The sequence below is a fragment of the Brassica napus genome, chromosome C6 (genome assembly GCF_020379485.1).
Source record: "Brassica napus cultivar Da-Ae chromosome C6, Da-Ae, whole genome shotgun sequence".
NCBI classification, from domain to species: domain Eukaryota; kingdom Viridiplantae; phylum Streptophyta; class Magnoliopsida; order Brassicales; family Brassicaceae; genus Brassica; species Brassica napus.
In genome coordinates, this window is record NC_063449.1 from 28890090 (window position 1) to 28917336 (window position 27247).

Genomic DNA, 27247 nt, shown 5'->3' on the forward strand with positions numbered 1-27247 from the left:
ACAAAACCTCTTCCCAGTCGCCGCCGAGCACCGCCGTCTTGTTGTAGAACTTAGAAGGCGAGAGGGAGAGAGCTATAAAGAGAGAAAAATCCCATTCTTCTTCGTGTCTTCTCTCTTTCCTCGGAAGGGTCGAGCCATTACAAGAGTCTCTCTGGCTTTCAAAGGCATAAACTCTAAAACCCTTGTCTGTTTTTTTCATCACATGTATCGATTAGTTGAAAGATGAATCCTCATTAGTGTTCTTATCTTTCTAATTGTATCAGTATACTGTATTTGCAAATGGGCTGCCCAAAGTTTTGATTTTTACTTCTTTTTTTTGAAATCGTCTTAGTAGTCATAGGCTCATAGCAAGTAATGGAAGGGAGATTGGCTAATATGTGGAGGTTGACTGTGAACGAAAGTAAGTTCGTGGAAACTGCGTTGCAGTCTGAGCTCAGAGTCGATGGTCGTGGTCTTTATGATTACCGCAAGCTTACTATTAAGTTTGGAAAGTAAGTGCCCACTTCATCTACTTTCTCTTGTCTTCTGCTTATGGATACTGTTTCTGCATCTTGGAGGCTTCTATAAGTTTCTGCTGCTTCTAGCTCAGAAAAGCTTCAATCTTTTTTGTGGGTTTGTGGTTTGCTATGTACAGAACAGTCTCTTTAGTCTCTTACTGCTTCTTCCTTTGAGGCCTTGTTGGAGATTTTGTACTAGTTGTAACTAAAGAGCACTTTTTCATCTTGTGTGAATTAATTAACAGAGAGTATGGTAGCTCAGAAGTTCAACTTGGTCATACTCATGTGATGGGTTTTGTGACTGCTCAGTTGGTACAACCTTACAAAGACAGACCTAATGAAGGATCTCTCTCTATCTTCACGGAGTTTTCTCCTATGGCTGATCCATCGTTTGAGCCTGGCCGTCCTGGCGAGTATGCAGTGGAGCTGGGCCGTATTATAGACCGTGGTCTAAGGTAACTCTACATTTGGAATATCTGCATTAAAGATAGCAGAAACAATGGTAAACTGGTCACTGTGTTGGTTGCAGAGAAAGCCGTGCGGTTGATACAGAGTCACTCTGCGTTCTAGCTGGAAAGAAGGTCTGGTCTGTTCGCATTGATCTTCACATTTTGGACAATGGAGGGTAGGTTTTTATTGGCTACAGCACTTCTCCTCTCCTTCATGTTCGTTGAAGGTTCTGGTTTCAAGATGATGCTCTCTTATTTGTGTGTTTTATCACTTGCTCTTGTATAGGAACTTGGTTGATGCTGCAAATATTGCTGCGTTAGCAGCGCTTATGACGTTTAGGAGACCAGACTGCACTGTAGGAGGGGAAAACAGTCAAGAAGTTATCATACATTCACTAGAGGTTAGTCATATCAAGTGAAAACTTGTAAGAAGTTGTTGTTCGAATCTCAACTTCAATCGTTTGATTTCTTTGTGCAGGAACGGGAGCCACTACCACTGATAATACACCATCTCCCCATAGCCTTTACGTTTGGATTTTTCAACAAAGGCAACATCGTGGTAATAGAAATTGAGTTTTTGTTTCCTTTTTTATGAGATAAGAAACGGGTATTGTGTTGTTATGTAGGTGATGGACCCAACTTATGTTGAAGAAGAGGTTATGTGTGGGAGAATGACTGTGACAGTCAATGCCAATGGTGATATATGCGCAATCCAAAAACCGGGAGAAGAAGGTGTGAACCATAGTGTAATCCTTCATTGCTTACGTCTTGCTTCTTCAAGAGCTGCTGCAACAACAAAGATTATTAGAGAAGAGGTAAAAGTTGCAGAGCGTTTTCCTTTTGGATATAAAAAGATAACAGTTCATTCACATTTTGCTGTTCTTTGTTATCTTGGTGCAGGTTGAAGCATATAACCGTGAGAAGAACTTACAGAAGGTGAAGCGACATCCTACTTTGGCTAAATCTGAAGTTTCTGGACCTATTGTAGTTGTGAAGGAGGGACATAAGAAGTCTTCAGATGAGGATAAATCTGCAGAGATGTCTCAGGAACATGTCGAATTGAAAACCAGCAAGGAACAGGAAGCTGTTGCCTCTCCTGCCACTTCCAAAGGAACTGAAACTCGTTCTGTTTCTTCTAATCCAGCGATCAAGGGAAAGACAAACGACTCTGGGCATGCGCAGAAAGAAGTAACCGGAGATGTAGAGATGAAAGATACACCTAAGGTTACAAAACACAAGGATGGAGAGAAGACACTCAAAGATGCTGTCAAGCCTAAGAAGAAGAAGAGGAAAAACAAAAGCAGTTGAAAGAAGTTTGATGTTAGCACTTTATTATAATAGAAAGAGCACAAAGCAATGTGTTTAGAACTTCATTATATAGTTATTTGTTTCTTATTTTTGAATTACATACACCACTCTATTCGTTTAAAAATGAAAGAATGCTTAATCTATGCTTAATCGTGTTAATAATTTTATAACTCAATTAGCCAAAACGTATGAAATTTTAATACAACAATTGGTATTATTTTTTAAATATCAAAGTAGATGAGCCCCCCTCCCCTCTTTCATTGTCTTGAAACATGAGAAGAAGTTGACAGCAATCTGTGAAAACGGAGACATATAAATTGTTATTAGTCACATACACTAAACTTTTCAGACTGTATATTAAAAGGATGTAATAAAAGCTTTGGTGATCCACACCTGAAGTAATCTAAATGCTTTCTCTGAGTTTGATAGGAAGGTCAAGATCAGGTTCAGAGGGAGTCAAGGAAGAGAAATAATCATCAACCATGTCCTCTGTAACTTTCTCCAAGGTTGGGGGATCCCACTGCACAACACCAATCTCTTTATAATGACGTGCTTATTATACAGTACTGAAAATATTAGGATTAACAAGTACCTTTGGTGCGTCGTCCTTGTCTATCAATCGAGCTCGTACTCCCTTTTCACCATTGAAACGTAACTCATCAGTTCACTCGTTACTTTAAGTACCTTTTTTTTTTTTTTGAACAAACTTTAAGTATATTATATGCCAAAAACTCGCATACCTCACAAAAATTACCGGAAAAGTTCCCAATTGTTCCTTGTAGCGACATTCTATACTCGCGAATCAAGCATTGATCAAGTGTTTGAAATCTTCCTTCTCGAACCTATTGGATTCGTTTAAAGAAGCAATATAAGCCGAGGAAAACGAAAAATGAGATACTTGACGATGTTTACAAGCAAAGTTAATTGTGAACTTACAGATCTCAATGCGACCTTCAAGGACAACGGCGAGGTTTCCTTAAGCCTACGTAGAGTCGTAGTGCACCATATGTCCTTTGTTCTACCAGCCTCGACTTCCTGGTTATACCCAAAAGACCATTACTTTTCTTGACTCGAGATGGTCACCACACTCGCAGAATCATTTGTAAAGAGACTTACCAAAGAGTCAATAATTTCTTCCACTGTGTCATGACAGAAGCATTTTTCAAGTAACTCGATCCTACCAAAAAAAAGGGAACAAAGCAAACTTTGGAAGCTGATATGAAAATACAAGGTATGAGTTTTTTATCTCTAGAATTCAGGAAAACAAACCTGCGAATAACACCAGTCTTTTCTGGATGGGCAGCTTCTGCACATTTTTCTAAGGTTGCTTCAACAACAGAAGGATCATCGGTGAGGAGCTTCTTGAGCTGTTGTTCCAATATAGGAACCTCCTGTTGTTGGAGAAGAAACCATTACTACCTAGTACGTAAGATAAGTTTATGAAAACATAAAAAAAGCTGATTAATGTAATCGATATTACCGTACTACTAATATAATGTGTCGCGAGGCCACATGCCAACATTTCTGCGCCACTGATCTTTAACCCAGTAAGACCCAGATACTCCCCTGCACATAGTCTCTATTAAATCATCCACATCCTATGGAGCTATAACAATATATTATGAAACATGAACATTATAAAGAAAAAAATAGACTTGGTTGATTGTTATCAGTAAGATTTGTTCTTTAACTTCCTATTGAATAAGTAATTTCTATGGTAAGTTGCTCTCCAAGAACTGATAATACTGTGAAATGACAAACCTAGAGAGAAGTGAACCTAAGCAGTTCAAAACAAATCACAAGCATACCTAAGCGACCAGGTAAGTGGGAGAGATTAAAAGAAGCGCCAGCATCAGGATGAAAACCAATGACTGTTTCAGGTGTAGCAAAAATCTGCAATATCCAAGGGCTTTTTTACTAAATGCTACAAGAAGTTGTCCAAGGGAATAAAACTAGAATCCAGCTGAACGAATAATCGCAAGGAGGCGGAAAAATAGATGGTGAGAAGGGAATAAAACTACAAGTGCTGGTTTACTGCATGCTCAGAAGTGGAGAAAAAGGATATAGGAGGGAACATCACATACAGTTCTATCAGTAGCTACACGAAATGTCCCAGGTATCGAAACTCCAGCTCCGCCTCCCATGGTAACACCATTAAGAATTGCCACCTGCACACAGAGAAAGCATGGTGTCATTCTACTTATCGTGGTGTTCATGGACATCGTTGTTTCATACTGGTTGCAGAGAAAATAATCAAAAAGTAAAGATCACTTACATGTGGCTTCAGATATGTGCCTAGAAAGTAGATAAAATTATACAAAGTCCAGAAGAACTCCCTAATAGCATCCGGGCTACCTACATTGATTCCAGGAGAACTAAGTGAAGCAAACAGAAATGAATACAGAAAGTATATAAGACACATAGAGGTACAACTAATCGGTAGTAGATTTAATCACACACCCTTTCACATGACATCTAATGTTCATGAATAAAAAACCTCATTTTTCGATCCTACCTAGATTCTTCCCGTAAATCAAAACATGAGAATGAATATTAGAATTATTCATGTACCTCTCTTTCTTAAATGGTAGATAGACACAATATCTCCACCGGCACAAAACGCCCTTCCACTCCCCTTCAACAGTTCAAGAAGAAGCGTTAGGAGCTTTCGTCACATATCAAACACAAAAAGAAGACGAATCAACAACAATGCCATGAAGCACAAATCACCTTCATCATCACGAACCCGATATTAGGATCCTCTTCCCAATTCTTATAAAGCTTATGCAACCTAACTCCCTTATTGAACAACAACACACACACAAAAAAATCAAATCTCAAAAGGAACTACTCTGGCCACAACATCACAGCCAAATGTACCATGTGAGTGGTGAGCGCGTTAAGAGCAGGTGGCCGATTGAGAATCGCAGCACGGGAACAGCCGCTTCCTTCAAAGAGAACCTAATCGAACCAATCACCGAGACTATATCATTCCCAGATTCACGCAAAGAGATGAAACAGAAACGGAGGCAGAGCTCGAAAACCTGGTTATCGAGATCATCCGGGGTGACCTTGAGCGAGCAGAAGCTCCTCCGGTAACCGAATCTCCATAGCTGCTTATCTCGAACGACTCTCGTCAAGAATCCGTTTGCGTTATGCATGACTCTTCTTCGTCTCCTTCTTCTTTGTACACTATCTCTATACTCTCTTATTTGGCAAAAAAATCAAAAATGGCGGATCGTTTTGTGCGTCGTGGCCTTGTTAATCGGCTCCGATTTCACTGGGAGGAAACCTCTGGTTTATACAGAGGGTCTTAGTCGTCTTCTCTGATGACGTGTCCCGTCTCCTAAGGCTGATGGGCCGATCCAAAGCTAAATTTAGTTTATCCTATAATATGGGCCTCATGATTACCAAGTCGTCTAACCAATCGGATATTACCATAATAGCCCTGACCTATTTATAGTTTTAGAGAAATTTTTGTCAAGAAAACTAGATCCTTTCTCTGAGTTTGATTCTTTGATGGGAAGGTCAAGATCAGGTCAAGAGGGAGTCAAGGCCCTTGACTCACGGGAGAGGACCTTAATTACTAATAATCATTTTAAGTGACGTACTTATTATATGCATGGATGGGTTGTTGAAAAGCTAAACAAATATATTTGGTGCTTCGTCCTTGTCTATCAATCGAGCTCGTACTCACTTCTCACTAGGGGTGTTCAATCCGGATATCGGTTCGGTTTCGGTTCGGTTTTTTCGGTTTTTCGGTATTTCGGTTAGTAAAATATAACTACCATTCTAAATTCATATTTACTTCGGTTCGGTTCGGTTTATATACCGTCGGTTTTCGGTTTATTCGGTTTTATACCAAAAAACATAATTCTTTATTTTGAGATCATATTATATGAATTTTAGAGTCTTGTTGTCAACAGATTCATTTATAAAAAATATTATAAGTTTAAATAAAAGAACAAAAATAAAAAATGTTTCTATCATCTAATAAAATAATCAAATCTATAATTAAAATCAAAGCTCAAAATTTTGATGATAAAAATAAAAAATAAAAAATAAAACAGAAGCACGAAGCACAAAAAAATAAGGTATTATATTCTTTCATATTTAGCGTTCATCAAAGTCATGTTTCTTCTATTAAACACGAAACTCTATTCGTTTATAGATAAAAAAAATTGTGAAGAATTTCCACTAATTATTATCAGCAAATTTATAATCTTTATTTCAATTTAGTCAATGCTAAATTAAAGTAAAAAGATAAAAAAAACTAAGAAAATAAGAAGCATGTTTGCGATGAATTGTTATTTAATTATAGTTCAAGTGTTTTACAAATCAGGACTGTTTTATTACTGTAAAAAATATGGTAATAGTTATTAGCAAAAAAATTAACTTATGATTTTCATACGTTGTTATAAAATATATACATATTTACATGTTTCTATTTTTTTATCGGTTTTATTCGGTTTATTCGGTTTTATCGGTTATATACCAAACGATATCCAAATCCTACGGTTTTTTAAAAATCATATCCATTCGGTTTATATGGTATATACCAAATCCAAACCGTATTATCTATTTCGGTTCGGTACGGTTCGGTTTTGCCATATTGAACAGTCCTACTTCTCACCATTAAAACATTACTACTTAGCCAAGAATGCCATTACGTGGTGTTTAGTGACGTCGTTAATTATTGCCATATGGTGTTGGATATGTGCCTATAAAGTATATAAAACTTTACACACTCCAGAGAAAAAAACTTGTTAAGAGCATCCCGAATTATACGTACCTACTATACATGCCAAAGGAAATATAAGTTAAGAAATTCAGTTGTAAGGTTTTTTCTGTCAGTACATAAGACATATATAAACTAATCAGTAATCACGAAACTCGCAACTATCAGAATAAGCATGCACACTCTCATGCGTCATGCCATCTAATCTTTATGGAAACGCTCGCATTTTTATCATATTTATCTTTCCATAAACCATCGGTATTATTATAATACCCATGCTTGTTTAACCTAATCGGGTATTTCAACGTTTTAGTGTGCTGACGTAATTAGTTCCTCTTTCTTTTTGGTAAAGCAATGACGACCTTTTTCTTTACTCATAATAATATCATGAAGTTGGAAAAATACATAATAGATACAACCAAAAAAATTTCAGGGTGATGTATGCTTTATTAAAAAGGTAAAAAGAATTTTGATGCCATTCGACAGTCACATGTTTATCACTTGTTCGAGCGGTATCATTCTAGTGGAAAAAAAGGAAACTTAAAGAGAAAGGACGTCTAACGAATTTGAGTGGCAGAGACGGTAGGTGGCAGCTTTTAGTTTTAGTTTTATGACATACTCCATCGGATTTATTTTATTTGTCATTTTAGACTTCGACACACAGATTAATAAAACATTTAAATTTATCTATTTACTAGATAAAAACATCATTATCAATACACCTAACCAGATTTCAACCAATAGAAAAATAGATTAAAATAAAAAGTCAATAAATTTTGCATTGAAATCATAAAACGACACTAATTTTGAAACGAAAATGTTGCTCTAAAACGGCATCTAATTCGAAACGGAGGAAGTATCATATTTTATTATAATCTGGCCCAAAAGAAGAAACATGACAAATGACTAGAAAAGCATTAAGTTCTCCTCAAGAAATCTCAGCAACATATGTGGATCGATGTTCGTAATACTGCTTGAAGTATTTAGTGTACTAGAGCCACATGGAAAATATGTAGTATATAAATGCTTGAAGTATTTTTGCATGTCTTTATAAGAACTTAATCAACAAACTATTTGTTTATTATATCAGATGATTTACAATAACCAAAACTATCAACCTTAGCTAGGAACTTATTTTTTCATGTTAACCTTGTTTTATGAAAACCCTTTAACAAAAAAATGTTAACCTGTTGTGGTGTATTACAAGTCGACAGATGATTTACGATATACCAATCTCCGGAACACGTTTTCCATGTTTTAAAACTTAATCTGATAGGTCTACCGTCTACATATAGACTATATATACATTGGCTTAAATTAGGTTTAACATAAATCCCTCCATAGTCGTCTTAGATAGCACTATTGATTAACATTTTTCTAAACAACAAATCGTTATCGATATCACAAAATAAGGTGAATATGACTGCTAACTATGTGGACTGTTAATAGCGACAGAATGGTGTCATCAAATGCCGATTGAGGTATAACAAAACACACATACACAATTCATCACGAATCAACCAATCATTCAAAGCCAAAAATACTATTTATTTAAAACACTCGCTAACATCATCATATTCATCATGACATACATAACTCCGCAGGTATATTACATTCTCACACTCATAGCAACATCAAAGACATCCCTATTTATATCTTACATACATTTATATGTGTCTTATTATATCTCAGATCCTAATTACCCTATAACTCTCTCAACTTTTGGTTATTTCGAAAACATTACTAACACATGACATCCTTGAGAAGCTTGTACCTGCGAGTGGCCGATCTAGGAGAAGGTGCGCCGGTTTTACCCTTGTCTGTTGCTGGAGGAATACTACTACTTGTAGTAATCTGGTTAATCTCTTGTTGTTTGATCTGGTGAGCTGAAGAATATTCCGACCGGTACGATCTCTTAGACGATCTACCTTTAACACCGTGCTTTGCTCCGGTTGGGCTCCTCGCTTCCCATTGACACCAATCGCAGATCTTAATTGGATCAGCTTGCTCTTTGTAATAGCTACTACAGTACCTGTATCAAGAGTATCATGATTATGAGTTTATGATATGATAAATTTATGTGCCATGTATGGTAGTTGTTGAAGTAGTTCTTTCTGGTTTGACAATATACAAATCCTATACAATACATCTATATATATCATATATCCATGCTAGTGATTTGATGTATGATGAGCATCTGCCTAAATCGATATATATATATACTAGTGATTTGACAATTAAATCTATTATACGTTGCTACTATGCATGATGATGGTGGTGATATTGCACATATATGTTGTTAATTAATATGCGCATATGGTATATAGATATACAAATATGTAAATACATACGAGTGTTGAAAGCGATTAAGGCACTTGCTGCAATGAAAGAGCTTATCGATGAAACCCACATCACCACACATGCAACATACTCTTCTTTCAAGATCCACCATTCTTGTTTTCCTTTATTAGCAGACGATGGAGAATATGAATGAGAGGAGGAGAAGGAGAAGGAGAAGGAGAATGAGAGAGAACAAAAGGGAAGGATTGATTCTATATGGGAGAAAAAGAAATATAAATGCGTTACTAAACTTATTATATAGGAAAGTCGGTAATATTTTTATAAAATCAAGGAAAATGTTTAATAAAAATATAATAGCGTAATAAGGCAGGTTGCTTTGGAGTCGTTTTCAGTTGAAGCTTGGGAGGTGGAAAAACAAAGAACCTTAAAATATATAATCAATTTACAATGACTGTTTTACCCTTGCAACTTTATTTGCATTTATGTTTGGGTGCTATTCTATGAACGTTATCTTTTGTCCTTTTTCGGGCTTTCACAAAGAAGGAAACTTGTGGGATGTCATTTATTTGACTTTTCCTCTATAAATAGAGAGCGTGACGGAGACTACCGTTTGGTTAGAAGCCTCACAAGATACATTGCAAATTTCTAACCAAATATATATTTTTTGTTTAAAATATATATTTTTAAAAATGTTTCCAATAACTCTTCTAATCTTAAATCAAATACTAATTTAATTTTCACATTTAACTAACAAATAGTATAAGAGTAAATTTAGAAAAGAGTAATAATTACACCTTAAAAATTGAAAGCATCTAACTTTGTAGAATTTTTTGATATATCTTAATTAAAAACTAAGGAAATATATTATAAACTAAATGTCGTAATTGCCAATTGGTGAAAGAAAATCTGATTTCAACGTGAAAATGAATAGCATAGAAATGTATAAACTATACGGAAAACATGACACTATTTAGGAACTAGTGGTTAAATTTCCTAGATTGAGAATTTGTTATATCAATACTTTTGTTAAATTGATCACCGTTCAATTTACACGTTAGGCTTGGAAGAAAATAAATTAAATAAGATTTTGGTCGAAAAAATAAAATAAAATAAAATGTATCTTCAAAGAGATATATTACCAAATATATATCTTTATATATATAATAGGCTTTGCTTCTCTCCCACCTATGCCAACAAGGACGCCACGTCATAAATTGGGCTCTCCTGTGCGCGACATGTGTCCTCTGCACTGCGTTTCATTAAAGTGTTTTCATATTGTTTCGGGCTTGGTGGTGCGCTTCATCTGTGGCCCATCGACCACAAGCTTTAATTATGTCTTCTATTGTTCTCCTTCTCAGCCGTAGGAGGTTTTGTGTTTCCATGGAAACTGATCATTCTTCCTCCTGATCCATCAATCAACAGGAGCCGTAGCGAATCTAGAGTTTCCAGCAAACTATTCATCTTCTTCCTACTGATCAAGTAATCAATCGGTTACGAAATCATTGCTATTAAATTCTCTCTTTAAATCAATCTACACGATCTCTCTTCAATGCTACTTTAGCTCTTCAAAGGCAGTGGTGGTTCGACTATAAAAAAGGTTAGCATCCTATAAATCTATTATAACCAAAGCAATCTCCTTATTTAATGAAAAAAATGGCTAATGCTCGATTGGGTCTTTTCGTATGTGATTTCTAAGGTTCAACCCACTCTTTCTTCTCCGCCATTCAGCTACTGCTTACTGAGCACAGAAAAATTGATGACTTCCCAGATCCAGAAGCAATACGCTAGACGTCATGTCTCAATATGAGGTTAATTTACTTCTGGGAGAGTGAATCAATCATCTTTTTGAGCGATCTCCAACAGAAGATTTTGTTGGTATTTTTTTAATGAAAAATACCGATGGTACATTAGTAACAACTAATGCTGGGATGGACATTGCATTCCGTCGGAAGAGGAGAAAACCGACAAGTATTGGCGACGTCGACACCAGATATTAAGGCAACAACCATCAGATTCAACCTTTGATTTACAGCAAAAACAGTGTTCGAGTGGCTTCACCTCTTTACCTTCTCTTATTGCTACCATCGTGTTTGCTTTCCTTGACATTACCTCTTTAGCTGGACTACCTGGTAAGGTACATCAATGTCTTTTCTTGATGACTTACTCGATTTTCAGATCAAACTTTGCTAATAATCTTCATTTTTCCTTCAGCAATTCAGGCCAACAAAAACAACTGCTTAAGTTTTACGCTCAACTTGAGCTTCACATTTCATCGGACAACGTGTGCTTCTGTTTACGATTTTTATATTGCCATTAACTGTTGATCCAAAAAACAAATCTAAAGGCCTACATGATTTTATGTATGTAGATAATTAGAAGAGCTTAGTGCTGCAAGCGGTCAAATTATTATGTTATCATTGTATTTTAAGATCACAAGATTCCGTAGCTAACTTGCCACTTCAACTATACAAGGTAACAGAAATTCTTTGAACCTCATAGTAAAAGCTACATCTATGGTCACTTTAATGGGTATGCCTTTTCTGCATATCAGTGGTCCATTTTTGAAGTGCAAAAAGTGGTACTTGGAAAACAAGTAAGTTAAAAAATTTCTTTAATTCTGGATCTTTTCCTCTTCAAGAAAGATGTAAGATGGCTTTTCTTATTTCCAGATAGACTACTCTTCGTAGCCCTGTTTGTAACCTCAGTACATGTGATGGTGAGATATGCTTATTCAAATTTTAGAATTGATGTTAGTCTTTTAGTCCTTCCAATAAAAAGATCGCAGATTAAAATATTTGTTTCTTTTGTAGGAATAATTCATACACTAACGTTAGGAACATTTGGTATTTTAAATGAAAGCTGTAAAATGGAAGATGAGATTCTATCTTACTGGATTTCATAAGTTTCACAGAGACGAGAGTATAGCTTCTTTCTTTTGTCAAACACAAGTTATTTGTTTTTTCATTATTTTAGTTACAAATGTGTTTCTATGTGCTCTTTTGATTTGTTGAAAAAGAGGTAGTAGAGAAGACGAATTACACAAACACATAACATGGATATGTTGATGAATGTTTACGAAAAATATAACATACATGATGAGTGACTGGCTAAATCAATAATAGATAGATTAAAAGTTGTATAGGAACAAAAGCATTTTAGGTGACGCTGAAAAATATGCATAAAAAGAAGGAAATCTGCTACATCTATTTGTATTCACACCTGGTCAATTATATTTTGCATTATCAAGAGTAGTGATTACGCAAAAACAAACCAAATGTGCGACTATCTTTGAATAAACCAGCTAGGTAACAAATTCTTTTGCTTATGTTTGTGTTCCATTTATGATTTATTGCAGATATAGGATTTAGTTTACAAGTCGGAAGCCCATAAGAAAACACATCTAAGTTAATTATAAAATGTAACTATGTAAGGTCATATTTTTCCCTCGCAGACGATGCTTCTCGAAGCTCTAATGAATTAATCTGATGCTTCAAAAACTATAACAATAATGCTTCTTTGATGGTCTGTTTCTCTGTCTCGGTAGGCTTCTTCACCCATTTTCTCTACCATATTTAATTAGTATCTTTACCACTCAAACGACTCATATCTTGTGGGTAAATACTATGAAAGCTTCGATTGGAATTTTGAGCATATTAGCATTGGCACATATCGATAAGAACTCGCTACAACCGAGTAAACTAACTATGGCGGGTATTTGTTTCTTAACTACCAAAATTTATGTCTTTAAATACTAGACTTTGCGGATGTAGATTTGAGTAGGCTTATTTTGGAGATAAATAGTGTGGAAAATTATTGTAGTTCAAGAGTTTCTGAAGTATTTTGGTGGAAAACATTTGCTACGAACCAGCTGGGAGACCAACTCCTCCCTATTGCTCTTAGTCAGACCCTCAAACCAGCTCTTATGCGGTTTGGTTCCAGTTCCAAGTTGATAAGAAAGCGAAAAGGCTTTTACTTTCTCTTCCAATGAATTTTATTTGCAGAAACTAAGAGTTTATTCCGAGAACTCACTTTTTTTTTCTAATTATAGCTGTCACACAAAAGTGGTTACAATTAGTCAAACAATAACAAACTACTTTATTATACCATTTCCAAATATTGAGTTTTATAATAAAATAGTGTTTAAAGCATGTGTTATATTTCAAATCATTAGGAAAGACCAATGTATTATTTTCACATAAGAAACGAAAATGGAGATTATTGCAAATCAAGCCCATCCTTTAGAGCTTGGACAAGAACTACCAACTTCAGCCATTTAAGATTATAATATCAGGGAAATACAACTGAAAAATGCAACCATCCTTCAGCTAATAAGACGCCTAGCATATATCAAATGGAACTTGCCCAAGCTCCAACAACGCACTTTTTTGCAAGCATAGCCGTATCATGGCTCCTGTAATCATAGGGTTTATGGTGAATATAACATTAACAGATTTCTGAAATTCATCCCTCATGGTTTCTGTTATTCTATTAGGTTATAATACTTATTAACAAATAAGTGTCATATACATAGGCTAAAATGATAACACACCTTAAAGGAATTATTGGGCTGCACAGAGTTGTACATATACGTCATGCATCCTTTTTATTAGGACATTCAGTCAATAAAAAAAACAGTGTGAATCATATCAGTTAAAACCTGACCTTCTTTATAACAATATAATACATATTATAGACAATTTGTTTTTAAATACACAGTGTAAGAGAAGTTACTTTATTTAGAAAACTATATAATAAATATCATGAAAATCAAACTCTTAATATAATATTTTATACACAAACACTTAGTATAAACACAACCATTCTTAATAACAATAAACATTATTAAACACCACAAATTCTAACATAAAACCCATCCAATAAAAATCTACAATAATATAGTTCATACATCATCACACGACAATCACAAACAATTAAAATGGAGATCATAATATGAATTAAAGATCAATAAAAAGTGAACTTATATGATTTAAAAGAAAAAAATGATAAAACCATATACACCACCATAATAAAAATTGAAGATACTCTCATTCAAATCATTAAAAAATTTAGTTAACTGCAACAAGACTAAAACTAAATCTTTTTACAACAAAAAAATTAATAGTAAAAATTACAAAATAAATAGATAAAATAATCATATAAAAAATTTACACATTAAACAGAATCAAGCATTTTAAGAAAAATAAAATTGTAGAACAAAATATATAAAGAACATTTAAAACTATTTCTAACGAGCATAATCTTATCACATATAATCTTTCATCACCTAAAACTTTCTAAAAGACAAAAAGCATTATCATACACATCTCTTGCAAATGAAATCAAAACACAAACCACAAATCATTAAAAAATAATAATCAAGATCTAACATGTAAAGTATATCCCGCCCGTAGGGCGGGCCGACCCTAGTATATATATATAGTTGTGTAAACTCAACAGAAATTCTATTCTTAGAAAATATGAAAGAAAGTTGAAAATGTTTTTATTTCATCTGCAAAGAGATCATTTTTTTTATGAATCCCTGTATTATACGTTAACGTTATACGCATATATGCACTCAGTGTAATAAATCTGAAGATAGACAAGTCGGCTGATCCAGTTTCTCCTACATTACATTAATATCTTAAATAAACTTTAACGAATCCTAAGTCTTAAGATCGTTTACTTTTTATATCATAGGTCTATCAAATAAATGTGACTTATGAAACTTCCTAGCAAATATACAAGAATCGTGTTTGAGTTGCATCACACCATTTCCAGAGCTCTCTTTACTCTGTAACGAACGCGTGTATAAAGCTATGTTGTGTATACATGAATATAACAATTTACTGCTAAACTAGGATAAGGTTTGCGCTGGATAAATTTATATGAAAATTATATAAGAAATATCTTATGAAAAAAAAAATTATAATATTGATCGAATTAATATATTTGGCCCTTAAAAAATTTTAAATTTTTTTTTTGTTAATTACATAATTTGTTTACTAATAAACTGATCATTTTTTAAAAAATATTTTAGGTCAAAATGTGAAATGTGCAAGGCGCAGGTCTTATCCTAATCATTATTATTTGGCTTGAACTAAGAAATCAATTACTATTATGTAATAAATTGGCTTGCACATATAAATCAAATGACCGCTCTTGTTTATTCACAACCATTTTAGAATAAATAAATCAAAACAATTAATCTTATCTATCGTATATGATATATAATTAAATTTAAACGATATGAAGTATATATATATATATATATATATTAACATAAACACCTATTAAAATAAAATTATTTATTTATTTGATTTTATTATCATTGTATCTTATTGTAGAAAAAATTTAAACATTGATCACAAAAGTTTATGTGAGACTTTTAACAGTTTTAGTAATTTATATTCGTTTTGAAAAATTCAAAATACAACATATACAAAAAAATCTAAAATTTTAATATATGATTAATGTAATTGTGTAATTTATTTTAATAATAAATAATTAAACAAAAAGGTTAGAAAGCATACATATTATTAGCAAATCTTGATTATTTAGAATCATTAACTACTATATATATCATAATCAAGTTAGATAATTCCGTAGGTTTTATTTAAGGAAATAATATATAATAAATAGCCACGTTGCTTTAGTTAATATCATATGATATCATATAGTTGGTATTAAATGTTTCTAGTGAGATATAAAAATTGAATTTGACCAACATGTTTTTCAATTTCAATGTGAGGTTGACACGTATGATTACTTAACTACCTAATTGTAGGCTTGGGCATCCGGGTCTTCGGGTCGGGTTCGGGTCGGGTATTGTCGAGTCCGGGTCCTTCGGATCCTAGCAATTTAGACCCATATAGGTACCTATAACTTTTCGGGTCGGTTCCGGGTCGGATCTTGTCGGGTCCGGATCGGTTCGGATCTATAATTTCAATACCCGTAAAATACCGAAAATTTTTGGGTATATTTCGGATCCGTGTCGGTTCGGGTATTTAGGACCCGAAATAGACCCGAAATACCCGAACTGGACTCGAAAACTCTAAAAATACCCGAAGAACCGCAAAAATACCCAAAAATTTATCCAAAATCAGATCCGAAAACCCAAAACATACCCGAATTTTACCTGAATACCCAAATTATATTTTCTAAAAATCTAAATTTTCACCAAAAATCTACAATTATACCCGAAAATCCAAACCCGAAACATTAAAAAAAATCCAAAATACCAAAAATATACCCAATCACCCAAATATACCTAGTATATACAATTATTTGCGGGTACTTCGGGTACCCGAACGGGTCTCGGGTAGGACCCGGACCCGAACCAAGACCCGCGGGTCCAAAAAAAAAGACCCAATAGGTACTTAGCATGGACCCGGACCCGGACCCGAACCTGTATTTTCGGATCGGTTCCTGTTCGGGTCTTCGGGTCCGAGTAAAATGCCCAGGCCTACCTAATTGATTGACACATAAGCAAGAGATCTTTTTTAATTATTACAAAATTGAGGTTACATCTTTTCAAATGTTCTTCAATTAATATATATGGATATCCGTGTGCCATAAATATTTTATATATACAATTGAAACATACTAAATTTGACGTTATAAATTGATTAGTTTTCTCAGTTTGTAATAGTATAATTATTTAGTGTTAAAATGTATGATTGGTTTTGAAGACTTTTATAGATTATCAAACTGGCATATACACACGATTGTTTAATATTAGTCGATGAGTGAAACCCATATTATTTTGAGTGTTCTTGGGTGATTGTGTTTATAAGAATCGTGTGTTCACTCATCGACTAATATTAAACAAACCCGCACATTTTTTTCTTCTTATACTAAAACATTTTGGTTTATATAAAAAAATTCACTAAACTAATGTAATTTATATTGTATTATATAATTCTATAATGCCTATATTTATGTGGCTTATATTGTTATTAGTTATTGCTATAAAATTTATTTTGAGAACATTATTATGTAACAATACTATTTTACATAATTTTAAATTTTATTTCTAAGTTCGAAATGTATATGGAAGTCAAATTAAATTGGACCAACAAATTAGAGAAGAAATATTTTGGGATATTGTTAAAAACAACAAAAATATTTTTTAAAAAAATAAACTATAATATATTGTACATGCAAAATAATTTTGTAGTAAAAATGTTATTTGAAATATTGCTTGAAATACACAAAGTTGGATAAGATTTTTTATTTTATTTTATTTGAAATAGAAATAAATATTTTTTTCTAACAAAATCTTTTAAGATCTTTATAAAATGTATTTCTGAAAATTAATTAATTTAAATTTTTATTATGATTAAAATTTAATAAAAATATTTTATATGATTTTTAATTTTCGTTCATAAGAAATTAATTTGAAATTCTAATTGTATTTTATGATAGTTAAATTTAAATTAATTAATTTTCAGAAATAAAATTTAAAATGATTCTGAAAAGATTTTCTTAGATTTTTCTTGAACAATATTTATTTATATTTTAAATAAAATATAAAGATATCAAAAGATATGATGATTAAATTATATAAAATTTTATAAACATTCTAGATGATGGTTCATTCTGAAATATCACACATGAAAAAAATCATGACTTCTGCTTTAATAGTATAGAAAGAGTTGAATATAATTAAATATATTAATATGATCTTCTTTTTTGACAAAGGGCTTATACTAATACGATCTTAATTAGAACATCGCTTTAATTTCTAATTTGAACAATAACTCCCAATTGTGTACATTTTTCCTTTAAACATATAATATTTTTGAAACTTTTGATTAGTTTTTTTATAATGTTCAGTGTACGTCCCTGTTAAAAGAAATTTGTGTATAATAAACTATTTGCTTCTTTTTGACATTCTTTGTTTAGTATTTGTTTTATATGACTATGTACAGTATAACCTCTTTAAATTAATACTCTATAAATTAATATACACTAAAAATCTCTATAAAATAATATAAATTTATAGTCTCAAATTGAGTTTTTGGTTCAATTAGTATTTCGATAAATTAATATCTCTATAAAATAATAACAAAATTATAGTTTTGGTGTAATCCCAACATTATTAATTTATAGAGCTTTCACTGTACTTTAGTTTCATCTATCTTATTCCAAAAACCCATGGATGGTTAGAAAAGAGAGTCCGATTGTCCGATTTTTTAAAGGATTTATTTAAGGTTGGAATGGTGGCTCTGGTACCATATAATTAAACATACTTTTATCAATCAGAGATGATAAGTATGTATGTGAAAAATATTCACAAATATTTTAAAGTATCACCTCAAGGAGTTCAATTTGCTCAAAACATGAATATTGTTGGTATAGTGATGTATTTTACAAATAGTTTACTGATACATACATGCACGAATCAAGTACGAAACAAAAACGAATAGTTGATTCAAAATGCTGTTGGAAACCAGGGATCCTAATCTACTTGAGAACCATAACCCTCCTTTTGTATGTTTGGCAATTTTTTCATTTCTGAGTTATGTATGATATACATTATTTATAAATGAATTGATAGAGAGATACACAGAGTAATTTTGAGAAAGTAGGGAATATTCATTACCCCCTTAGAGGCTATGCATGTGAGAGGTCGTATAGGTAAAATTAGATATAGGCATGTTTAATGTGAGATTCTTACGGTGAGGTTCTTAGCGGAATATGAGAACCGGTTTTTAGCTTTTTTAGTTAAAAATTAAGAGACGAGTTTTTATATTCCGCTAAGAATACCACCCTAAGAATTTTCCGTTAAATATGCTCTAAGAGCATCTCCAACCCACCCTTATATTTGCCTCTATATGCTATAATAGAGGAAAATCTACTCCAACCCACCTTTATTTCTTCCCCTATAATAGAGATTGCTATTTTTTCCTCTATATTTAGGAAAAAAATAGCATTCCTCTATAATAGAGATGTACCTTTTTATTTACAAAATAGTCCTTTAAATTTTGTGATTATAACTAAAATACATGTTTATGAAGAAATACAATTTTTACATATAAATGCACAGATTTTTGTTTACATACTAATTTTTAATTTTTATAATTATAAATAAAAAAAAAAAAAAATATCTAATTATTTTATGTTTACATACTAATTATTTTATTTTAAAGTCAGACTTTTTATTTAATGAATGATATCTAAAATTTTATATTGATAATTAAAACTATTAATTAAAATTTAATTATTAAAAATTTAACATAATTTTACATATTGATAACATATTAAAATTAAACTTAAATATTGAAACAACTTAATACTCAAATATTAATCAATACAACATGTTGAAACAACTTAATACTCCGGTAAATTACTTCCGAATCCACAAAAATTGTTAAAATATTGTCCAAATGACGTGGGTGGATGAAGAGTTTGCTTATTTTGTTGCTAGTGACTGCGCTTTTGTAAAATATGTGCTTTCTTTACTTGGAAATGTTCACGGACATTTGGATCTTCTATGGAATTTACGTCACAAAATACAAAAAAAAATTCCTTCATCTGTTTTAAAGCAAAATTTTGTCTTTGAATCTCCAACTCATGTTTGTCTTTGTTTACTTGACTTCTTTAGGTTCTCTAAGAATTGTTTATTTCCTTCTTCTAGTGTATTGGAAGAGAAGCTCCACCACCAGAAGTACAAATACCAGATGATGAAGATAATCGGTTCCAAGAGTTTCTAAGTTGATTCAGAAAAATCAAAGATAAAGAAGCTCATTTCTCACTTTGGAATGCATTAATTGACCATTTATGGGAAAAATATAGTAATGAAATATTTAGATAATGTCTATTTTGTTTTATTAATATTTTCTAATGTGGTTTGTAATAAAATATTTAATTTAAATAATATTGCAATTTTATGAAAAAAATTAAAAGTTATAATAAATGTGTTAATTTGCAACATTTATAAAATAAAAAAAGAATTTTGTAAAAATATTCTTTTATAGAAGAAAAAAATAGAGAAATACACTATTATAGAGGAAGAAATAGAAGAATACTAAGAAGTTTCTGTTCCATATATCTCTTACAACCTTTAAGGGGACCATTTATCTGTACACATTTTGTCCATTGATCTCAACCTTACACGTTTCCCACATCTCTGCGTAACACATGCATCGAAATATCTAAAAGTTAATAGCGTTGTCTTAAAGGCAAGTTCACTAGAAGTCATAGCGAGTTGTGCCCCCACTCTCCCAAGTCCCAACCTCCGTGGCTCCAAACCAAATCGGCGATGAATGGGTCCGGCGAAATAGTGGCGAGTTTAGCGACCGTTCACCCGGTTTTTCGTGGGACACCTTTTATGATCTATCTGTCATCACCTTAATCCACAAAGTCATTGACACCATCAATTCTTCTAGATATTCTAGAATTTTTTTCTTCATAAAAGTCTAGAGTTAGTTAACTGTAACCTAACACAAAAGATTCGATTGATTACTTACCGGTGTAATTTTGAGTAGCAAACTGCAGAACATCAGAATATTTATGTGTTCGCACGGCTGGATCAAGTTCAGTCAGCAAAAGTTCTAGAACGTTAGCTATGTTTGGGTCCCTTTAGTTGTTTCATTTCATAAATTTTACGCTATATGGTTTTTTAAATTAAATTACTTTATGTTTGCAAGAAATTTAAATTAGTAATGTAATACATTATTTTTTGCTGAAAACCTAAAATAATGTAATATGTAATACATTATCTCGTTTTTTTTCTTTATCAAAAAAACTCTAGGTTAATTAGGATAAATGAGCACTTAGTTAGGTAGTATAAAATTTGATAATATCTTGAAATAAGATTAGAATATAGGGCAATTATCTCAAATAACAATTTTTAAATTTTCGTCACGTCACTAAATAGCCATTTCTATCTAAACCGGTTTGATTTACATGAGAAAAAATGACATTACATTTTCTAACTTCTTTTGTAAGGGAATTAGCTCGAACATTTTCGATCCTCAGATTATGGATAATGCTAAAACTTTCAAAGTTCATGTGCCATAAACGAAAAATAAAAACTGATCAATCAACCAGGTTATCAATCATATCTACCAAATCGGAGAAGTCTCATCTAAATTGCGTCATGCTACTTCATCCATAATGAGTCCAACTTTTATAAATGGATTTAAGATGTAGACTTTACGGCCCAGTTCAACTCCTTAACTTAGGAAATGTGGCTTTCTGAAATTGTTACGGTCACTACAAGAAATTTGGGTTTTAATAGCAGACCAGTATAGCGTTTTTTTCGATTTTGCTATGGTTGACATACCTCTTACTTTTAGATAGCGTTTGTGAAAATGCAAACGCTATCTTTGGTTGATCCGATTTTAGGTCCGTAAACGTTTTTTTCTAAACCTAGTATACATAGCACTTTCAGTTTTGAAACACTATGCATAATTAAAGCGTGAAATAATTTATTTTTCCTTTCACCCTTGTTTCACTTTCCTACTCACTATATTTTATTTTCCTCCAAAAACCTTAACACTAAATTTAAACCCTAAACTTTTAACACAATCCTAAACTCTAAACAAAAACTTTAAATTCTAAAATTTTAACATTAAATCTTAAATTTAACTTCATATCTTAAATATAAACTAAAAAATTACTATTTTCAAAAGTTAATCTCAAATCTTAAATCAATACTCCAAACCCTTAACCCTCAAACCCTATACTCAAAACTTTATTCTAAACTCCAAACTTTAAATCTAAATTCATATCAAACTTTTCTAAAATTTAATACACTACAATTTTTAACTACATGCTAGTCGTAACTTATATATATATATATATGTGTATTTTGCAAATCTTGAATTTTGGAGTTTAGGGTATGTTTAGGGTTAAGATCTAAATTTAAATCTAAAAAAATTCAAGTTTTTAGAACTATGTACATATCTACTTTAAATGAATTAAACATAAAATTTTAATCAAACTTATAATAAACATTAAAATTAAAGAAAGATTAGAAACAAAAAAAATCTTTCGATGTACAACAAAGAAGATATAGAACCAAAATACTACCAAAATAAACTTTACTGTCCAAAGTGAAAATAAAGTAAAACAACTAAAAGAAAAAATTCCTATTGGTTAGTTCATAAGCACAAGGATTGAGCTTTTCACCGTCAGATGACAGGATCCTCATCCAATGGACCAAAATTATTCTTTTATTCAGTTTTGGAATTTTTTGAGCAAACAGATCTCATATCTTTCGACACATTCTCTTAGACAACTTCATCTCCTCATCTCTTCCTCCTTAGGATTTATTCACTACTAGCCCCCTCATTCTCTTTGCCAATCTCTGCTCCATTTTTCTCTACCCTCGCGAGATCTCTGCTCCATGACTCATCTTCTCTCCCTTTGTCGATTTATCTTTTCTCCATCTTCTTCTCTCTTATCAAGAATACTAGATCTAGAAGCAGAGGCTAAGCATCGATATTTCTCATGATACTGACAAATCTCATTCCGCCGCGAGACGCGGCTGAGGTGGTCGACGACTCCGACACTCGCGGTACTCTCTCTCTCTCTCTCTCTCTCTCTCTCTCTCTCTCTCTCTCTCTCTCTCTCTCTCTATGTTGAATCTGACTTTTTTGTTTGTTAAGGTGGTCGCGAGCAGAGATGGTGGTGCGGCGGGTGAGGACTGGAAGATTAAGAAGACAACAAAGGGCATGGATTGATGCGACAACGAAGGGCATGGAAGAACACAACGACGAAGGTGGTGGTGCGACGGGTGAGGATTGGAAGATGAAGACTACAACGAAGGTGGTGGTGCGGCGGCGTTTAGTTAGTAATTAGGTTAAAGCTTAGTTTAGCTTTTGGTTTATTATTTAATTAGATTTCTTTTTATATTTTTGTAATCCAATTTAATTAAAAATAAATTTAATTAATAAAGAAATTTTAAATCTATGAATTAATTTTAATTATGTTTTTATTTTTCAATAATTAACTAAAAATAAATATAAAATAAATAATTTTAATATAAATAATAACAAAAACAAACACTATTAAAGAATGTTTAATTGCATACAAAAAAATGCTATAATATATGACAATAAGATAGCATCGTGAAAAACCGCTATCTAATGTGCTTGACCTACTATGACGGGCGATGATACAGCGCTTCATAAACCGCTATCGTATCGTTAGATAGCGTTTTTCGCCCGCTAAGAAAAGCTTTTTTTCTTGTAGTGGGTGTCTCAATCAGGGCCAGACCGCAGATTCCCGACGCACCGCAACATTCCTAATGGCTAGACGACGCTCGTATGTGTTTTATGTCGTATGTCTGACACATTGTCTATGCCAAACATTTGTCCCAAGTGGTCGCTGTCTCTCTACGGAGACTAGACCCCACGGCCCATAATTATATTCACAATACAAACACAGAAGCCCATTCTATATCATCTTCTCGCTACCCAATCTTCAAACACGTTGAATTAACGTAAAAGGATAAATAGTATAGAAGCTTGCGTGGCTGAATCATGGACGTACGTGCGTTGGGACATGGCTGCAGATGCCACAAACTTAGTGAAAGGTTTCGTTCTTATGGATTATAATGGTTGAATTCACTAGGAATCAAGTAATCAAATCTTTGTTAAATATATTTTATATGTTTGCGTTTCAGGGTATTGTAGTGAGTCTAAAGATCCGCAAGATCGGTCACTCTGTTCATGTTTAAACTCCCTAGAATTCAACGGATTTAAGATCAAAACGAACTAGACACTAGTGAAAAATATTCAAATTATATATACAACTTTTGTGGACCGGTTCGCTTAATATATCAAGATATCACAACTACGACAACTTATTCCATTAATTATTGATTAGCTCGTTGATCAGGTTCGGCTCGTATCACTAGCTAGTGCTTTTGTGGGGTTTAAAACACTAGCTATTGTTATCGTCTTTAAGAATTCTGCATACAGTTGAGTACAAAATGGTTTTGAAAACGAAACTGAACCACAAATTAAACATGAAATGATAATTAACATATTTAGGAAAAAAAAAACAAATTAAACATGAATATCCTCTGTACATTACTCAACAGTTAATTCGTATTATAAAAGGGGGACAAGAGGGACAGTGGGTGAGCATAAAGTCATCATATTTGCATGTTAGAGCAGCCTCATCGCGGTCTCTTATGACCAGTATTTAGTGTTTTTAGCTTTAAAAAAAAAAGAAAATTGCTTAATTAAACAAGAGACGTATATTAATTAGAATGCACAAGAGACGGGTTTTTGGGACACGCGTCGCACATTCACCTTTCTCTTCTCTTTCTCGACGGATGCTCTTCTCTCTTGACTCCTCGACAAAACCGACCGTCTCTGGCCATCTCTCCTCGAATCTGATCTCTCGTTGACGGAATCTCTCGTCGATGGAACCAGTCGTCGTCTATCTCGGTGGAATCATCGTCTCTATCGGTCCCCTCGACGAAGAAGATGCAGAGGAGAGAGATTACGAGAACTCCGAAGACGATGATGAGAATCACGGAGTTGGAAGATACGGATCTTCTTCGTCTGTGTTCGATTTCTCTGCATCTCACTCCGGCTCTAAACACTCGGGCCTTCCTTCAGCTAACGACGTTTTCTCTCAGGTCATCATCATTCTCTTTTTGTAGATCGCGGTGAATCTGAAATGATTTCTTATCATTGATTGGAAAGAAAAGTTAATTTGATTTGTAGCTTTGTGTAATTGAGATTTAGGTTTTTTTTTATGTGATAAAGAAATCTTGTTGATGTTTCAAGTGTGTGAACTGGTTGTGTTACTAGAGAAAGCTTATAGTGTTGCTTCTATGTGTAGATATCAGGGCCACCTGAGTTTCTAAACAACCGTATAGAAGCTGATGAAGAAGCTACAGCTAGAGATGCTGAGCACGCTAAGCGTCTTACCCGCAAAAAGAAGAAAGCTAAACCTAAAGGTACCCCACCAGTGCCATTCACATCCCCATGTTTAGTAGGTTCACTGGATCATAGAGGGATAACATGAAAATAGATGTGAAAGGTTGATTTAGAAGCTTGTTTGGGTACACCTTAAAGCATACGTATTGTGAAATAGCAAACCAGGAACTGAGTTTGTTGTCTCTATCTAGTTTCGTTTTCTCGGTTAAGCACTGACTGTTTCAGCTGGTTTTATAAGTGTTGTCGTGGAAGCAAAACCTCAACTAGTAGGGATCCATGAGAGAGTAAGGAACAATATCGATGCACCACCACCATCTTCAGAGAATGGTGAGAAGCGGATATCTACTGCAACCAATCCTAATGCAGAAGAAGCTGCAGATCTCTTAAGGTATAAATTAAGTCTCTTCATCATATTCTTTCCTATTATCACATCCGAGCTTCATTAGTGTTTTCTTTTCATGATGTTAGGATGTGTCTGCAATGTGGAGTGCTGAAAACATATACAAGCGCGAGAGGGATGGTATGCCCGGTTTGTGATGACCAGCCGTTACCGGACTCGGACGCCAAGAAGAGAGGCTCTGCGATCAAAGATAAAGAGAAGAGCAAAAGAATGAGAGGACAATCCTCTCATGCTTCTTGGAAAAGTGAAACCGAGATGCAACTAAGGCAACATTTCGATTAGTATGCTTCAGAACCTTCTTCTCCTTTTTTACTACATTGTTTCTCCATCCAAATCCAGTTTCTGTAACGTAACTTGTAACACAAGAAGATCATCTACAAAGTTATTGATGTTAAGAGAAATGCACAATTTTTTTAAGAACTCTAAAATTAAAAACTTGCAATGGAGGATATAAAAGTAGAAATTTCTTAACAAAGTCTCTTAGCCTAATAAACTCCTTAAATACTAATAAAAAATGGTTAAGAGACCCTTAATGGGTATCATGGATAATGATGCTCTTAATCGTCAGAAGGGTAACATTATCTCAATTAACATAATAAGAGTGGTGAATAAAAAAAAAAGAGTATTTGGTAATATATTAACTTAAGAGGTGATTAAGTGGTGAATAAGAAAAAAAAAAGAAAAAAAAAGTGGTGAATAAGTACGTAGTCTAAAGAGTTAACAACAAATAAAATAACATTAATTTGTCATTATGGGCACATGAGGTCGCACGTGTTTGCTTTGGGATCACCGTCGTCACGTGATTCAAGAAAGCTAAATGAACAAAAACCAAGAAATTGTTGAAGTAAGCACGATGATAATATTCGTATGTACTATCAAACGAATAATCAGAGATTCTTGTTTCACAGAAAGAGAATAAAAGAAAGTAGAACCACTCAGTGATACGAGAGCCTCTGACTTAAAAAGAGAACTCTGTGAGAAGATGATTGCACAGTACAAGCCTGAACCATGATAGGCTGGGCCTACCAAGCACCGTCTCAGTCTCTCTAGACTCGTTTTCCTCGCTAAAATCACATAATATAAATATTTGTGTCCTTTCTTTTATTGCAAATATTTGTTTATTATTTTTAGTTCTTAACCCATATATTTATATTTCGGGTAAAATGTTAAGTTTATTACCTTTTTCGAATATTTAATAGAAATACAGAAATTACAAGAAGTATAGAAACAAAAATCAATACAATACTAAAAAGACAAATATAAGCCATGGAGAGGGTTGTCCACGTAGGATAGTAAAATCAACTAATTAGAGAATCCGAAGTTGCCACGTCATCTCATTTATTTTTTCGTAAAAAATAAAAAAACAATGCAAAGGAAAGGATCGAACCCAGGTTAGTATGACATAAATATATGGCAGTTACCACTAAGCCATTGAAACTTTCTTGGATACATGTACACCAATCACTAAGTATGTAATCACAAACTCTTATGTACCGTTACAATAATATGAATCAACTTTTAAGATTCCGATACTTTGTTTTGTAAACAAAAAAAAGTAAGCGACTAAGCTAATATATTCTTTGAAAGTGTGAGAACATTGACAAATATGAAAAAAACATAGATTTTTGTTTTCGTGACAAAGTTAAATT

At 33.1% G+C, this 27247-nt stretch overlaps 3 protein-coding genes and 2 long non-coding RNA genes across 9 annotated transcripts; 3 read left to right on the forward strand and 2 right to left on the reverse strand.

The window, feature by feature from the left end:
- On the forward strand, positions 1 to 2397 carry LOC106452577 (exosome complex component RRP45A). 4 transcript variants are annotated; one of them, XM_013894727.3, is made up of 8 exons: positions 1 to 164; positions 335 to 491; positions 743 to 952; positions 1027 to 1122; positions 1233 to 1347; positions 1425 to 1505; positions 1573 to 1761; positions 1847 to 2397. In XM_013894727.3, exons 2-8 carry the CDS (start codon positions 355 to 357, stop codon positions 2252 to 2254), a joined length of 1236 nt encoding a protein of 411 aa, XP_013750181.1. In that variant the 5' UTR covers positions 1 to 164; positions 335 to 354; the 3' UTR covers positions 2255 to 2397. The 4 variants fall into 4 exon arrangements, with proteins under 4 accessions (XP_013750181.1, XP_022552666.1, XP_048616186.1 ...); XM_022696945.2 differs by having other exon boundaries at positions 1425 to 1502; XM_048760229.1 differs by having other exon boundaries at positions 27 to 164; positions 332 to 491; positions 1425 to 1502.
- Positions 2304 to 5540, reverse strand: LOC106452578 (3-hydroxyisobutyryl-CoA hydrolase-like protein 1, mitochondrial). The gene is made up of 15 exons (XM_013894728.3): positions 5299 to 5540; positions 5135 to 5215; positions 4985 to 5053; positions 4826 to 4889; positions 4530 to 4609; positions 4339 to 4422; positions 4063 to 4147; positions 3735 to 3820; positions 3524 to 3645; positions 3371 to 3431; positions 3191 to 3289; positions 2995 to 3096; positions 2847 to 2888; positions 2648 to 2774; positions 2304 to 2548 (listed from the first exon to the last, which is right to left on the reverse strand). Exons 1-14 carry the CDS (start codon positions 5413 to 5415, stop codon positions 2658 to 2660), a joined length of 1209 nt encoding a protein of 402 aa, XP_013750182.1. The 5' UTR covers positions 5416 to 5540; the 3' UTR covers positions 2304 to 2548; positions 2648 to 2657.
- Positions 5541 to 8516: 2976 nt separating this feature from the next.
- Positions 8517 to 9578, reverse strand: BNAC06G17820D. The gene is made up of 2 exons (XM_013784734.3): positions 9344 to 9578; positions 8517 to 9024 (listed from the first exon to the last, which is right to left on the reverse strand). Exons 1-2 carry the CDS (start codon positions 9442 to 9444, stop codon positions 8736 to 8738), a joined length of 390 nt encoding a protein of 129 aa, XP_013640188.1. The 5' UTR covers positions 9445 to 9578; the 3' UTR covers positions 8517 to 8735.
- A 139-nt stretch (positions 9579 to 9717) lies between these two features.
- LOC125588650 lies at positions 9718 to 13296 on the forward strand. Of its 2 annotated transcripts, none has more exons than XR_007324782.1 (3): positions 9718 to 10890; positions 10990 to 11765; positions 11845 to 13296. It is a non-coding gene; the product is annotated as an uncharacterized LOC125588650 (long non-coding RNA). The 2 variants fall into 2 exon arrangements; XR_007324783.1 differs by having other exon boundaries at positions 10990 to 11427; positions 11505 to 13296.
- Positions 13297 to 19547: 6251 nt separating this feature from the next.
- Positions 19548 to 26292, forward strand: LOC106441407. Its single transcript, XR_007324784.1, has 3 exons — positions 19548 to 22818; positions 22910 to 24894; positions 25101 to 26292. It is a non-coding gene; the product is annotated as an uncharacterized LOC106441407 (long non-coding RNA).
- The last annotated feature ends 955 nt before the right edge of the window (positions 26293 to 27247 follow it).